General features: G+C 42.6%; 1 protein-coding gene across 2 annotated transcripts in view; it reads right to left on the reverse strand.

Annotated features, from left to right (window-relative positions):
* The window catches only part of NUP133 (nucleoporin 133), a 60,598-nt gene that overhangs the window by 24,251 nt on the left and 21,203 nt on the right, over positions 1 to 15,144 (reverse strand). For both annotated transcript variants that reach the window (XM_050949034.1, XM_050949035.1), the window contains exons 12-16: positions 14,496 to 14,587; positions 10,398 to 10,561; positions 3,078 to 3,172; positions 2,757 to 2,981; positions 1,503 to 1,625 (exon numbers count right to left, since the gene is read on the reverse strand). In XM_050949034.1, coding sequence (XP_050804991.1) covers positions 1,503 to 1,625; positions 2,757 to 2,981; positions 3,078 to 3,172; positions 10,398 to 10,561; positions 14,496 to 14,587 — 699 coding nt within the window. The remainder of the gene's footprint in view (positions 1 to 1,502; positions 1,626 to 2,756; positions 2,982 to 3,077; positions 3,173 to 10,397; positions 10,562 to 14,495; positions 14,588 to 15,144) is intronic.

Raw genomic sequence — 15,144 nt, forward strand, 5'->3', positions numbered from 1 at the left:
CAGCAGTCAAGGATTTCCTGTGACTGAATCCAGCACCACAAATAATTCCTGTACTATATGTGAAACTATCTAACTCTACCAATTTCACTTCTTTTAATATTAGTAGTACTCATTTGTTATTAAACAACTAATATATATTCCATGGTTTTTGTTCAGCCAAGAAATGCAAATTACTGTTTTCTGTACTTTTCACCCTATCTCTCCACTCTGCCCTTCCAATATTTGGGCTGGCTGAAGTAAAAGCCTTGTTAAAAAGGGTTCCATATATGGCACTGAGTTTCGTTTTGTTTTCTTAACTCTTGCAGCTTATTAATTTCTACTACAGACTGAGCAGGTCCAGAGGTTTACATGATTCTATTAGTAATATCCATGTAATAAAATCCTACATTACTCATAGTTTATTAGTACCTTGATATTCATGCACATGGCATTTGATATTTAAATAGCCCAGATAAAGGATAAAAGTAAAATTAGATTTGCAAAGTCAAAGTACATCTTGAAGTTTCCTACCCAGATGTGTCTTCTTTAATGATTTTGTTTTCAACATTGCAGCCCCTTTTTCTTATTAATCAGGTGGAGCAACTGACATACAATTACTTCACTTAGGAAAGAAAAATCAAATGCACAATTAAAAATGGATAATAACTGGTAAGGAAGATAGCACTGCTGAAAAGGATCTGGAGGTTAACAGCGGATCACAAATTCAGTATGACTCAATGTAATGCAGTTGCAAAAAAGGCTAATATAATTTGAGGTATGTTACCAGAGTGTTGTATATCCGACACAGAAGGTAATTGTCCTGCTTTATCCAGCCCTTGTGGTGCTCAGCACTGGCTTCAGCTGGAGTACTGTGGCTTCAGCTGGAGTATTTCAGCTGGAGTACAGTTCTGGGCACCACTCTTCAGGGAAGATGTGGACAAATTTAAGAGACCCCAAAGGAGAGCAACAAAAATTATAAAAAGTTTAGAAAACCTGACCAATGAGGAAATGTTAACAGTCTTAAAAATGTTAAGGGCTGTTATAAATGACAGATCGATTGTTCTCCATGTCCACTGAAGGTAGGCCAAGAATAATGGGCTTACTCTACAGCAAGGGAGATTTAGGTTAGATATTAGCAAAAACTTTCCAACTATAAGGATAGTTAAGTTCTGGAATAGGCTTTCAAGAGAGCTTGTGGAATCTCCATCACTTGAAGTTTTAAAAACAGGTTGCACAAACACCCCTCAGCAATGGTCTATGTTTACTTGATCCTGCCTCAGAGCAGTGGGTTGGACTTGACTTCTCAAGGTCCCTTCCAGTCCTACATTTCTATAATTCTATATTTAGAAATAATTCTTAAGTTTTCTTTATTGCACTTTCTTGTTTTTTATGAAACAATACTGCATTCTCAACAACTTTCTCTTGCTTACTAATACTCAGAAAAGCAGGGTTGGACTCAACTTGCTAAATTCTGGTCTTGGTTTTTTTCTTGAGTGTTTCATTTAATCAATGTAATTTGATACCTTTATGATGTTATTCACATCGACAACTATCTGGGCCCACTCAATGGATTCAATTGGTGTATCCTTCAAGATTTGCTCCTCATGATCTAATAAGCATTCAAAGATCGTATCTATCTGGGATACCTGTAAAATATACAAAAATATTTGCACTGAACACAAGCCTACCCATTATCAGGTGATGTGTGAGAGCCAAATGATTACTATATATGAAAATACTGAAGTATTAACAGGATCTTGATTAAACAGCCTACTGGAATACAAAAAAGTATTAAATATTTATATAGATATTGAAACATCCAGTTATTTTAGTTGAGTTTTTTTTTTTTTTTTTTTTTTTTTTTAAGGGTTATAAGCCCTCTCGCTTCTGGACACAAACCAATTGGGTTAGGAAGAAACTCCCCATATGTGCAGGTTTTTCCATGATTGTACATTATGGGGCTCCTTGTGCCTTCTTCTGAAACATGTAGTACTGACTATTGTTAGGAAAAGGATAATGGACTACACAGACAACTGTTTCAATCAGGCATCACAATTCCTATTATTTATTTTCTCCACAGCTGACACCAGTTCTCACCTCTCCTAGGGAGAAATCAGTCACTGGTTATTAATGCTCTGTACATAATTAATCTAAAACTAAATCTAAACATTTTATTGCACATTGTTAAGATGAAACAGAGGAAATTAATGTAAGCTGGACCCAACTGGAACATAGTATAACTGGAATGTTTGCCTTAAAAATGTAATTGATTAATTGGATTAAACATACTGCATCAGAGAGGACAATATATTATAGTGAAAGGCTCTGAGTGGTTACAACTCATTCCAGGAAGGGAATGAAGAGATGAGGACATATTTTGCTAGCTTTATGAGAAAGAGACCTAGCAAGAAGACATTAGTGTCCTTCAGTGCTCTCCTGTAACATGGTAATCCTAGCATACAATTCTCTGATGAGAAGAGAAAACATGGCAGTCTTTTCATCCTTCCTATAGCTGAACTGGTTGGAGATCAGATTAATTTTACTCTAGCTATGTGATGTCAATCAGGATTCATACTTTTGCAGATGCATGCAAAAAGTCATGTTTTAAAATAAGAGAAAATGCTACCAATAAAGTTTTAACAGGAGAATTCTGGAAAGTTAAATTTGTTTTAGAAGAATCAAGTCTTATTTTACACATTAATGTATTTCAGTTTTTACAACATAACTATTCATCATGAAAAGGGTTCCAATTAATCATGGAGACTTCTTCCTCTTACCTCTCTAAAGAAAACATCTGCAGGGGTAAGACTTTGTGGAATATCACATTCCCTTTTGTTTAAAGCAATCAATATAGCCGTGTTCACCAAGTCTGGCAGTCTGGAGTGATGGTTCTTGAGAACAATGGCTGATGATAACTTTTCTGCATGTTCACAGAGCAACAATCGAGTTGTCATTGGCATCCCTCTTACTGGAAAACTGCCCAGACATTCAAATAAGCCAACCTTTTATTAAAAAAAAAGGTTAAGCAATGTGCAAAAAATGATTAATATAATATAAAAAATATAAGTGTTCATGCCAGCAGAATTTTAGGACCTTACCTGATGAAGAAAGTCAATGAAGAAGGAATGAGCTTTCGTCTTATCCTCCAACTGATGAAGGAGAATAAGGGATGTGTTGCTGAAACCAGCTGCTTCTGAAAAGAGTGTGTGTGTGTGTGAAGAGAAGATTTTTAGCTAAGAGCACTTTTTAAAAAGTCCACGGTATTGCAAGCTGGAATTTAAGATCTCTTACATTTTGCAGCTTTTCTGTCTTCAATTATTACCAAAAAAAAAAAAAAAAAAAAAAAAAAGAGCAAACCCTTGAAAAAAAACATATTTGATACTAATAAACTTTTACACAAAGACTGGACTTTTTTTTTTTTTTTTTTTTTATCAGATCACCTTGTTTTGATCTTAAGAGACTGAAAATACAACCTAAAACTAAGTTTTTGTAATATAAATAAAACAAATATATAAATATGGAAGACGGACAACATTAAAATGAAGATAACTATCTGAATCCTATTAAAGGTTTATTAAAGACCTAATACACCTCCACCATTGCATGGACTTTACACTCCATGCACATATGGACTTAGCAAAGAAAAAAGAAATTGCTCCCTCCTCTTCACCCCCGGATGTAGCCATGTATTGCTACACTCCTTTCCCTCAGGGTTTGAATCTGAGGATCCTGATAAAATTTTTACACAAGGGAGCAAAGACTTTAAGGAACCAGTGAGTGGAGTGGAAGCTTCTTTGGGTATATATGTGTGTTTGACATCCCAGTAGGGCCCCACTGTACCTTTTTATTGCTTTAGAATTATCACAACATCTACATACTCTATTATCAGAAGACTGCGAAGATGTGAAACTCACAAGAACAGTTGCGTCCGCAGTTTCCATCATGTGTAGGCTTATCAGGATTTTATTTTTATTTTCAAGTATTTATTGATTAATCAACACCAGTTTTTGCACTAACAGGAAATCAATTCACATAATGCACTCATAATTTAAGGTCTATTTTTCAATATTGTGGCAAATTGTCGGCACTATTATGATGGGTCTCGCACTTTTTCTTCTTGGGGGCGAGGGTTTTAGGGAGCCATTTCTTGCACCTGAATCAGAATATTAATTGCCCCACTAGTGTCCTAGAGGAGGGGAGTGGAGAGGGAGGGACCTGGGCTCGCCCTCTACTCCAGGTCCCAGCCCAGGGGCCCTAAGGATAGTAGTGAGCCACTTGAACTGATGGTTGCTTCCCCTAGCCTACTTCCCTCTCCTGCTCTTCAGCTTGTGGGGGGGCTTCTTGCCCTCCCTCTGCACAAGCCAGGTGCCCCTTACCTAGGGTCTTGGACTTCTTAGCCCACCGCAGCACTTCTCCAAACTTTCCTCTGCTTCCCTTCAAACTGTTCTCTGCTCCAACACCAATCCTTTCTGCTCCAACTCCCACACTGTCTGACTGAAGCAGGGGTTTTTATCATGTGACTGACTGCAGGTGCTCTAATTGGCTTCAGGAGCTCTAATTGGCTTCACGTGCTCCAGTTAATCTATACCAAATTTTCTTTTCCTTACAGGGAATAACGCTCCCTTCTAACCCTCTCCTGCTGCCCTCTGGCCATGCTGTATCACATATCCCACCTCCACCGCTCAACACCATGGGGTTGGGCTACTTGGGACGAGAGGCAGTGTTGTCACGATAGGCCATCAGCATTGCAGGGATAGGAACCACCTAGTCACTCTTGCGTTCTTCTCCTTATTTCTGTGCAACCACTGGAGCGGGGCGTGGTCTGTCACGAGGGTAAACCGCCGCCCCAGTAGATAGTAGCGGAGAGTCTCCATAGCCCATTTTACCACCAGACATTCCTTTTCAATGACAACATACTTTTGTTCCCTGGGGAGGAGTTTCCTGCTGAGGTACAAGATTGGCTGTTCCTCCTCCCCTACTATCTGTAAAAGGATGGCTCCTAGCCCTGCCTCCGAGGTGTCTGTTTGTAGGATGAATTCCTTCTCGAAGTCTGGGGCTATGAGTACTGGATGGCAGCACAGGGCTGTGCTTAAATCTGCAAATGCTTTTTCTGTCGTATCAGTCCACTTTACTATCTCGGGGCCCCGAGTTTTTATCAGATCCGTCAATGGCCCTGCTCTTGTGGCGAAATGAGGGATGAATCTCCAATAGTATCCTACTATCCCTAGAAATGCTCTGACCTGCTTTTTGCGGACTGGTCGAGGCCAACCTTGTATTGCCTCCACTTTGTTCCACTGGGGTTTCACCAAACCTCTCCCTACTACATACCCGAGGTATCTGGCCTCAGCTAGTCCTATCACGCACTTGAGAGGGTTAGCAGTGACGCCGGTCTTCCACAGGGCGTCTAGCACTGCTTCTACTTTTCCTAGGTGCGTTTCCCAGCCAGGGCTATGGATGACTATGTCGTCTAGATAGGCGGCGGCATACTTGGCATGGTGTCGCAGTAACTTTTCCATAAGTTGTTGGAATGTTGCAGGGGCCCCATGGAGTTCGAAAGGGATGACAGTGTATTGAAACAGGCCATCGGGTGTAGAGAAGGCAGTCTTTTCCTTGGCATTCTTGGCCAGGGGAATTTGCCAATATCCTTTGGTCAGATCCAGACTGCTTAGGTATCGGGCCTTGCCTAACTGATCAACTAGCTTGTCAATGCGTGGTATTGGACAAGCATCAAATTGGGATACTTCATTCAATTTCCGAAAGTCGTTGCAAAACCTCAGAGTGCCATCAGGCTTGGGGACTAGGACGATAGGGCTGGACCACTGACTGTGGGATTCTTCAATAACCCCGAGTTCCAGCATCTTCTTCACTTCTGTCCTAATTTCTTCCCTTTTAGCTTCCGGTATTCAGTGCGGTCTTATCGTCACCCTTACTCTGGGGCTGATGACAATATGAGGTTGGACCAGTGTCGTACGGCCCGGTTGTGTGCCGAACACGTCCTGGTTCCGGTGGATCATCTCAATGACCTCTGTTCATTGTTCTGGGGTTAATTCAGGAGATATCTTTACCTGCCCCTGTGGGTCATCTGTCTGGGGTGGAGCTCCTTCAATGACCAGACACGTCTCTCGGTCATGCCAGGGCTTCAGTATCTTGACGTGGTAGATTTGCTCTGGCCTTCGGCGGTCTGGTTGTCTGACCTTATAGTCCACCTCCCCAATGGCTTCCACTATCTCATATGGTCCATGCCGGCTGGCTAGGAGTTTGCTTTCTGCTGTCGGCACTAGCACCATCACTCATTCCCCCGGCTGAAATCTCCGTACTTTCGCCCGACGGTTGTAATATGTCCGCTGGGCCTCTTGTGCTTTTTCCAAATGTTCTCGTACTATAGAGATTACTCAAGTTATTCGCTCTCTCATCTGTGTCACATGCTCAATGACATTCTTTCCTGGGTTGGGTTGTTCTTCCCTGGGTTGGGTTGTTCTTCCCAATCTTCCTTGGCGATATCTAATATCCCACGTGGGTGGCTTCCGTATAGTAGTTCAAAGGGAGAGAAATCAGTGGATGCCTGGGAGACTTCCCGTATAGCAAACATTAGATACGGTAGAAGGGTATCCCCGTCTTTTCCATCCTGTGCTACCACCTTCCGGATCATACTTTTAAGGGAACGATTAAACCGCTCGACCAGTCCATCTGTTTGTGGATGGTAGACTGAGGTCCATATGGCCTGGATGCAGAGTAGAGCACATAAGTCCTTCATTAATTTTGACATGAACGGGGTTCCTTGGTCTGTCAGGATCTCTTAGGGATGCCCACTCTGGCAAAAACCTGTAGCAGTTCTTTTGCTATTGCCTTGGATGTGGGGTTTCTTAAAGGAATGGCTTCTCGATACTGCTTGGCGTAGTCAAGGATGACTAGTATGTTTTGGTGGCCCCATGCCGATCTTTCTGGTGGGCCCACGATGTCCATGGCTATCCTCTCGAAAGGGACTTCAATAGGCAACGGTACTAATGGGGCCCACAAGTAAGGTCGGGGGCTATGCAACTGGTATTCAGGGCAGGAGGCACAATGGCGCTGGACTTCTGCGCGTATCCCTGGCCTATAAAACCTTCTTAGGACTCTATCTAGTGTCTTGTCTACTCCTAGATGTCCCCCAAATAGATGACTGTGAGCTAACCCTAGTACTGCCCTTGTGTGTTTCCGTGGGACTAAGAGTTGCTCTACTTCTTCCCCTCATATTTGCTCTATCCTGTACAAGATATCGCGTTTGAGCACATAATATGGCCTTGGGCCTTTGATCTTTCCTTCCACAGGTACGCCATTTACTTCCACTACCTCCTCCTCACATTCGCATATAGTGGATCATTGGCCTGGTCCTGCCCAAAATTCTCACATGCAGTACCGATCTGACCTAATTCTAGAGGGCCTATTTCTACTCTTCCCCCTGGGTGGCCTACTTGGGCTAGGAACAGCCTCCGAGTCCTCCCTGGCCTGAATTATCTCCTGGTCTCCTGAGCGGGTTCGCCTACCCACAAGGGAAGTTTTTTGGTTCTCTGCTAGAATCCTGGTCCCTAATCTTTTACCTGCCCTCCTTTCTCGCCTAGACTTTCGGGGTTTCCCGGGGATGAGAATAACTCTGGAGCAAATTCGGCAAACATTGGGGTGAGGCTATCTGTAGGTGCCTCCGTCTCAGCCTGGGGGTTGCTACCCTCCCCTGGCTCTATTGGGATAAGTAAGCTCTCAAACCCAGGAAAGTCCCTACCAATTAAGACAGGGTAGGGGAGCTTGGGGACCACCCCTGCAGTCACCCTGGCAGTATTCCCCTGGATCTCAATCCGCACCGGGATTGTGGGGTAGAAATTCACGGTGCCATGAACGCACGTTACCCCTGTGTTTTTGGCCCAGGTTAGTTGATCTCGCCCCACCAATTTCCCCGAGACCAGCGTGACAGCACTCCCAGAATCTATTAATGCTATGGTCTTAATACCATTCATTTTTACTGATCTTGTATACCCATGTGAGGTCACTGTGACCCCTACCAGGCCAATTAGGCCACATTGCTTCCCGTAATCCCCCCGATTAAACTGCATAGGTTCTTCCCTGTTGGGCATTGGGCTGCTATATGCCCCAATTCCCCACATTCATAACACCGCCCCCTTATTCCAGTTGTCACCCTCTGCCTGGGGCTATTTGGCCGGACCCCCCACCTCTCTTTCCAAACCCCTAGGTCCCTTCTTGGCCTCGGGCCATTCCTCGGTGTCTTTCCTCCCTGTTACAGTTCTCCTGTAGTTCTCGACAGTCCAGGGCCTTGGGTTTGGGGTTGGCTTCCTGGATTGCCATGTCTCCCCACCTGGGGTCTGGAACAGTTCGCGGGCTGCCAGCTATCTTTCCATGAGGGAGACCAACTCATCCCAGGTGGAGGGGTCATTCTGGCCACCCAAGCCCGGAGGCCTGGTGGTAGCCCCCTCATATACCGGTCCAGTACCAAGACCTCCATCATCTTCCATCATCAGGGCGCAGCCATTTCTGGGTCAGGTGGATCAGGTCAAACAATTGTGATCGGGGTGTCTTGTCCTCCATATACTGCCACTCATGGAACCTCTGGGCTTGCAATGCCGTTGTTACTCCGGATCTGGCCAGGATCTCTGCCTTCAGCTGGGGGTAGTCTGCTGCAGTCTCTGCGGCCATATCATAGTAGACCTTTTAGACTTCCCCACATAGGAATGGGGCAAGGATACCAGACCACTGATCTCGGGCCAGGCCTCCAGCAGGGCTGCTGCCTCCACATCATCCTCCCATATCATTTTCTGTAGGCAATGGCTGGCCCGTATGGTCCGGGTCCCTTCACAGTTGTGGTTCAGTTCCACAAGGGCTTTCATCTGGTTCACCAGGTCTTTCAGCAGGGCTCGGTCCTGGGCAGCCTGACTCATCAACAGATGATTAGTCTCCTGTTGCATCCGAGTCGCCTCCTATTGGGCGGTTGCTTGGAGCCGGGTAGCCTCCTGCTGGGCCGCGGTGGCTTGTATTACGGCCTTGACACGTCGTCCATCTTAAGGACGGGAGGGTTTTGCCTAAACCTGGTTTAAGTCACCAACGCACAAATCCCACCCCTGACATCACGTGACAAATTGCCGGCACTATTATGATGGGTCTCACGCTTTTTCTTCTTGGGGGGGGGTGGTTCAGGGAGCCATTTCTTGCACCTGAATCAGAATATTAATTGCCCCACTAGTGTCCTAGAGGAGGGGAGTGGAGAGGGAGGGACCTGGGCACACCCTCTACTCCAGGTCCCAGCCCAGGGGCCCTGAGGATAGTGGTGAGCCACTTGAACTGACGGTTCCTTCCCTAGGCCTACTTCCCTCTCCTGCCCTTCAGCTTGTGGGGGGCTTCCTGCCCTCCCTCTGCACAAGCCAGGTGCCCCTTACCTAGGGTCCTGGACTTCTTAGCCCACCGCAGCACTTCTCCAAACTTTCCTCTGCTTCCCTTCAAATTGTTCTCTGCTCCAACACCAATCCTTTCTGCTCCAACGCCCACACTGTCTGACTGAAGCAGGGGGTTTTATCATGTGACTGACTGCAGATGCTCTAATTGACTTCAGGTGCTCTAATCGGCTTCACGTGCTCTAGTTAATCTATAGCAAACTTTCTTCCTCTTACAGGGAATAACGCTCCCTTCTAACCCTCTCCTGCTGCCCTCTGGCCATGCTGTATCACAATATGTTGTGAATCTTTAAAGATTTAGTTTTTGATATTTCATTATTTCTTATAGATTGCCAGGTAGAAATGATAGCAAAAACAAGCATCACATGACCATACATGTTACATATAAAACTTCCAGCCAAGTCCATGCTCAGCTCTGGGCAACTGCTGCCTGGAGATATAAAGGAAGGTCTCTTCTCATGGGTAGTTACTCAGGAAGGAGGGTCTGATCAGAAGGTGGCTTGCTTTAGTGCTTCATCTACACCAGATTCCTCCAGCAGGGGTTGGGGAGGTAAGAAAGTGGCACTTAGCCTTTGCATGTAGCTTCTCCCTGCAGCAGCTGCTATCCTCCTCTCTTCTTAACATTACTAGAGAAACAGCAGCACTAAAAAGGAGTGAAAGGAGCTATTTAGAGTAGAGGTTGCCATGCAGAAACACATGGTCAAAGGCAAAAGCCTCTTTACCCCCAAGAAAGTACACTTGAGATCGCATAGGAAAAATTGTGGGGAGGCTGTTGTTGATTAGTTTAGGAAGATGGAGTGAGGGTAGGGAAAGAAAGGTCAAAGTGGTGCAATCAATGCAAGTTGTTGAATATTAAGCAATTCACAAGTCCCCAAAATTGCCTTCACATCATGGAGCATAGGGCTTACCTTATGATTTACTTTTTAAATAGTAAACTGTGCACAACTTCCCACATATAAAACTCCAAATAATATTAAGCCTTACCCTCTGGTACAGATTCAGCCCATCGTGGGTCAGATGCAGGGTAATCATCCACTAAGTCTACACTGATCTGAATTACAGCTCTATCCAGTTCAGTATCAGAACCCAGGTCTGCACTTGGTGGAAAGAGCTCAACAACCATGCTCTGTGCACTGATTACATCTTTTCTGAAATGAAAGAGAAAGGCTGCATAAAACAAAGTGTAATCAAAAGTGGCCAGAATGTTAAAAATTTTCCCAACCAGCAGTTTTTTCTACTATCCTTTTTATGAAATTTGTAGGTTATAATCACTAACACTGTTTGTACGGACCACCTTTAACCTGAGTTTTTAAAAAGCATCTCAGTATAATTACTTATTTCATTGTATTATCTATTTTATTGATGGGTAAGTAATTTGCAGTCACTTTTGACCCAAAAAACCCTGATGTTTAGCTATGCCTGCTGAATGCCTTTCCAGTAGCCAAGCTAACAGGAGCGTCGACACAAAATTTTAACTAAAAAAACGTATGTGCCGAATGCTCCTCTTGGCTTGCTATTGGGGGCTAGTAGCAGTTGCAGATGGTCCACATGACGTTGTAGGCAATCTCATCATACCATCTCCTCCATACATTTATCAAGCTCAAGCCTGAAGCCAGTTAGGTTTTTTGTTCTCACTGCTCCCCTTAGAAGGCTACTTCAGAATTTCACTCTTCCGATGGTTAGATACCTTCGTCTAATTTCAAGCTTAAACTTGTTGATGGCCAGTTTATATCCATTTGTTCTTGTGACAACAGCAACACTTAACTTTAATAACTCCTCTCCCTCCATGGCATTTACCCCTCTGATATACTTATAAAGAACAATCATATCTCCCCTCAGCCTTAATTTGGTTAGGCTAAACAAGTCAAGCTCCTTGAATCTCCTCTCATAAGGTAGAGTTTCCATTCCTCTTATCCTAGAAGCCCTTCTCTGCACCTGTTCCAGTTCAAATTAGTCTTTCTTAAACATGGGAGACCAGAATTTCATGCAGTATTCCAGATGGGTCTCACTAGTGCCTCGTATAATGGCAATAACATTTCCCTATCTCTACTGGAAATACCTCGCCTGATGCAAACTAGGATTGCACTAGCCTTTTTCCTGGCTGCATCGCATTGACAGCTCATAGTCATCCTGTGATCAAACAATACACCCAAGTCTCTTTCCTCCTCTGTTGCCTCCAACTGATAGGTCCCCAGTTTACAGCATAAATTCTTGTTAGCTCTTAAGTGCATGACTTTGAACTTTGCACTATTAAATTTCATCTCATTTCTATTACTCTTGTTTTCAAGGTCCTCCAGATCTTCTTGTATGATATTCCAGTCCTCCTCCATGTTGGCAATACCTCCCAACTTTGTGTCATCTGCAAATTTTCTTAGCGCACATCCACTTTTTGTGCCAAGGTCATTAATAAAAATGTTAAATAAGATTGGTCCCAAGATCGATCTCTGAGAAATTCCACTAGTGAACTCCCTCCAGACTAACAGTTCACCTTTCAGTATGACCCATTGTAGTCTCCCCTTTAACCAGTTCCTCGTCCACCTTTCAATTCTCATATTTATACCATCTTCTCCAATTTAATGATTTCCCATATGTAACTGTATCAAATGTCTTACTGATATCCAGACAGATTAGATCTACTGCATTTCCTTTGCCTAAAATATCAGTTATCTTCTCAAAGAAAGAGATCAGTTTGGTCTGGCAAAATTCAACTCTCGTAAACCATGTTGTATTTTATCCCCAATACCATTTACCTCTATATCATTAACTACTTTCTCTTTCAACATTTGTTCCAAGACCTTGCATACAACTGAGGTAAGACTAACAGACCTGCAGTTTCCCAGATCACCTTTTTTCCCCTTTCTTAAAAACAGGTACTATATTAGCAATTCTCCAGTCACAGGGTACAACCCCCAAGTTTAAGGATTCATTAAAAATCCTTGCCACTGGGCTTGCAATTTCATGTGCCAGTTTCTTTAATATTCTTTGATGGAGATGATTTGGTCCCATTAAGCTGTTGGAGTTTGACTTCCATGTCAGAAGTAGTCATTTCTGCTTTCATATCCTTGTTTCCATTAGCCACCCTGCCACTACTCCCAAATTCCTCATTACCCTTATTAAAAAGTGAGGCAAAGTATTTGTTTAAGCGTCACCTACCACGGCTCAGATTATCCATTCCTTCTCATATCTGGTACCATTTGATCCAACATCTTTCTCCAAATAATGGCTCATTTTCATGCAATTTCTCTCATCACAGCTTCCATTTACCACTCCTAGTTTGCACCTTCACCTCTTCACCCCGTCCTTCCAACTCTCATCAAAAACTTCCTCTTATCTTCAGTTTCTTAACTGCCATCTTCCCCTTCTTTCAGTTTCTCTACAGCTGCTTCCTACTCTCCTTCCTCCAAAAACACTACTCACCCAGTAATCTATTGCATACACCATATCCTGTCATCATCTTCCCTTTTCCTGCATTATCCTTCAAAACGATGTCTCATTCTACAATTTATTTCCCACTCTAGCACTGGCTCTCTCTCTGACCCGGCACCATTCTCTGATGGTGATTTCTCCTCCCAGCTGCCCAGGTGGTAGCTGTATTTGTTGTTCCAACAATTCCTCACTTTCCCTTTCCTCTCTGAAGTACACACCTAGCTATCCACCCTTCCCTTCTTGCCACTGCTGTCGTTCATCATTCCAGCTTGCTCTCCCACCCTTCTCTTCTCTTTCCATTTAACTCTTGGCTCTCTTCCTAGTTTCATACCATCAACCTTCAGTTTCAGCTTCCATGTTGATGAGCCTCACTGTTTCTTGTTCTCTTACTAATACCCTTACTCAACCTGCTGTCACAAATCTATTCCCCCATTAACCTCTATCATTGCAACTTTCTACACCAAGAATTGAGCTCAATTATTTCTCTTTTCCCGGACTAATTCAGGTCCTCCTCCTTGCATTTAAGGATCTCCACAACTCAATTTTTTATCTTTCTGCTTCGCCTAACAGTCCCCTTCATGCACTTCTCCCACACAAATCTCTGTCTTTCTCATGCAGCCCCTTATCCATGGAACGCTCTTTCTGACTCTCTCTTCCATGCCTCCATCCTCTCTTTGAAGTCCCTTCTCCAACCTCAATTATTCTAGGAGGCTTAGTTTTATAGATTATTATATTCTTTCTATTCTAATATAAAAAATAGAAGTCTGCAGCCCTGAAAATATGTGCACAAATCACTAAGCAAACAAACTTACTGTTTTCACCCTTGGGTCACTCCACCCTTTCCAGCGTTTATCTCCTCCTCTACTTCTTGTCAATTTAGATCACACATTTATCAGGGCAATCACTATGTTTTGAGAAGCACTATGCACATTCATGGCACTGTATAAAAAATATCTTCTAAAGTAATATTGAAAATTACCCATTTAAATGTAAATAAAATAGTCAGGATTTTTCCATTCTTCCTTAACTTTCTTCACTAATGCCAGTTACTGAGGGGACAGACAAACAAAATTTTAAAGCTTAAAATAGCTTTACTTTGTGTCAATCAGACCATCAATACCAGCTCTGGCAGGTTCTAGCTGTAAAAAATGACGATACAAGTCTGCTCATTTCTAACATGAATCACTGGCTAGGTGGTCCAAGAATGCCAATTATTTCACGTGATAATTTTTTTTAAAAATTGTTTCTTTTTACAAAATCTCTTGTGATTTTTTGTGTAACCACAAAAATCTAAAAACTGAAAAATGTTTTTGAAAACCAGACAACATATTTACCAGTTTTTTGTGGGCTTTTTGTTTGGTTGGGTGATTTGGGGTTTTTTGGGCTGTGGGATGTGTGTGTTGAAAATCCAGAAAAATTCAACCAATATGAAAAGCATTTCAGGGAAAATAAAACAGCTAGTCAGAACAAAATTGTCAACAACAATTTACTCAGTGTCCAAGGTGTGTACACACTTTTCTAGAAAAGGGATATATTAAACATGGATATATGGTGATTTTTAATTAAATCAGCATGCATTTTATTTTTATCAAGAGAATGTCTTAATTAAAAACAAACTTGCCCTCTCTAGTATATCAACATAGTGACTCCTCATACCTGCAGTACTGTAGAAAAGCAGCTTTCAGTAATTTAGTTTTATCCTCTTGTGCTATAATCTCCATTCTACTGGTGGCATCAAATGCAGAACCCTGAAATGTAAAGTAAAAATTTAGACCGAAGGGAACATAGGCAAATACAAACCTCAGTATGGAAGGAAAGTAATCTTTCTAAAATAACAGTGGTTTAGGATTATAATAGACCTGCCAAATCTAAAGTTTTCAGTCCTGTGGGATGTTGTTGTTGTGATCAGCAAGAACAACAACAAAAGAGACAGGGACAAAGGTAACAGGATCACAGTTCAGAAGCTGTACAGATTGATCTAACCGAAGTAATGGTCATAAGGTCCCTCCATTATAAGGTACTACTACAGCAACTGATCCTAGAGGTTAAGATAAATGGGATAATGACCAATTCATTCTTAGTTATTAGCTAACTAAAGAACTGGTCAGCCCCATACTAAAAGCTCAGCTTCCATCCCCCTCTAAAAAAATATTGGGCAAAAGATTCTGCTTTAGAAAAATATTCTTGACAAGGTAACTCATCTGAGATTTTAAGTAAATGCATATTGTATAAAAGTTAAATAAGGACGTGAAAAAACGTTTTTCCATTCTAAAAAGAGTTGGTTACTTGATAAAAAAAAGTAGAA

This window comes from Gopherus flavomarginatus, chromosome 4, assembly GCF_025201925.1.
Source record: "Gopherus flavomarginatus isolate rGopFla2 chromosome 4, rGopFla2.mat.asm, whole genome shotgun sequence".
NCBI classification, from domain to species: domain Eukaryota; kingdom Metazoa; phylum Chordata; order Testudines; family Testudinidae; genus Gopherus; species Gopherus flavomarginatus.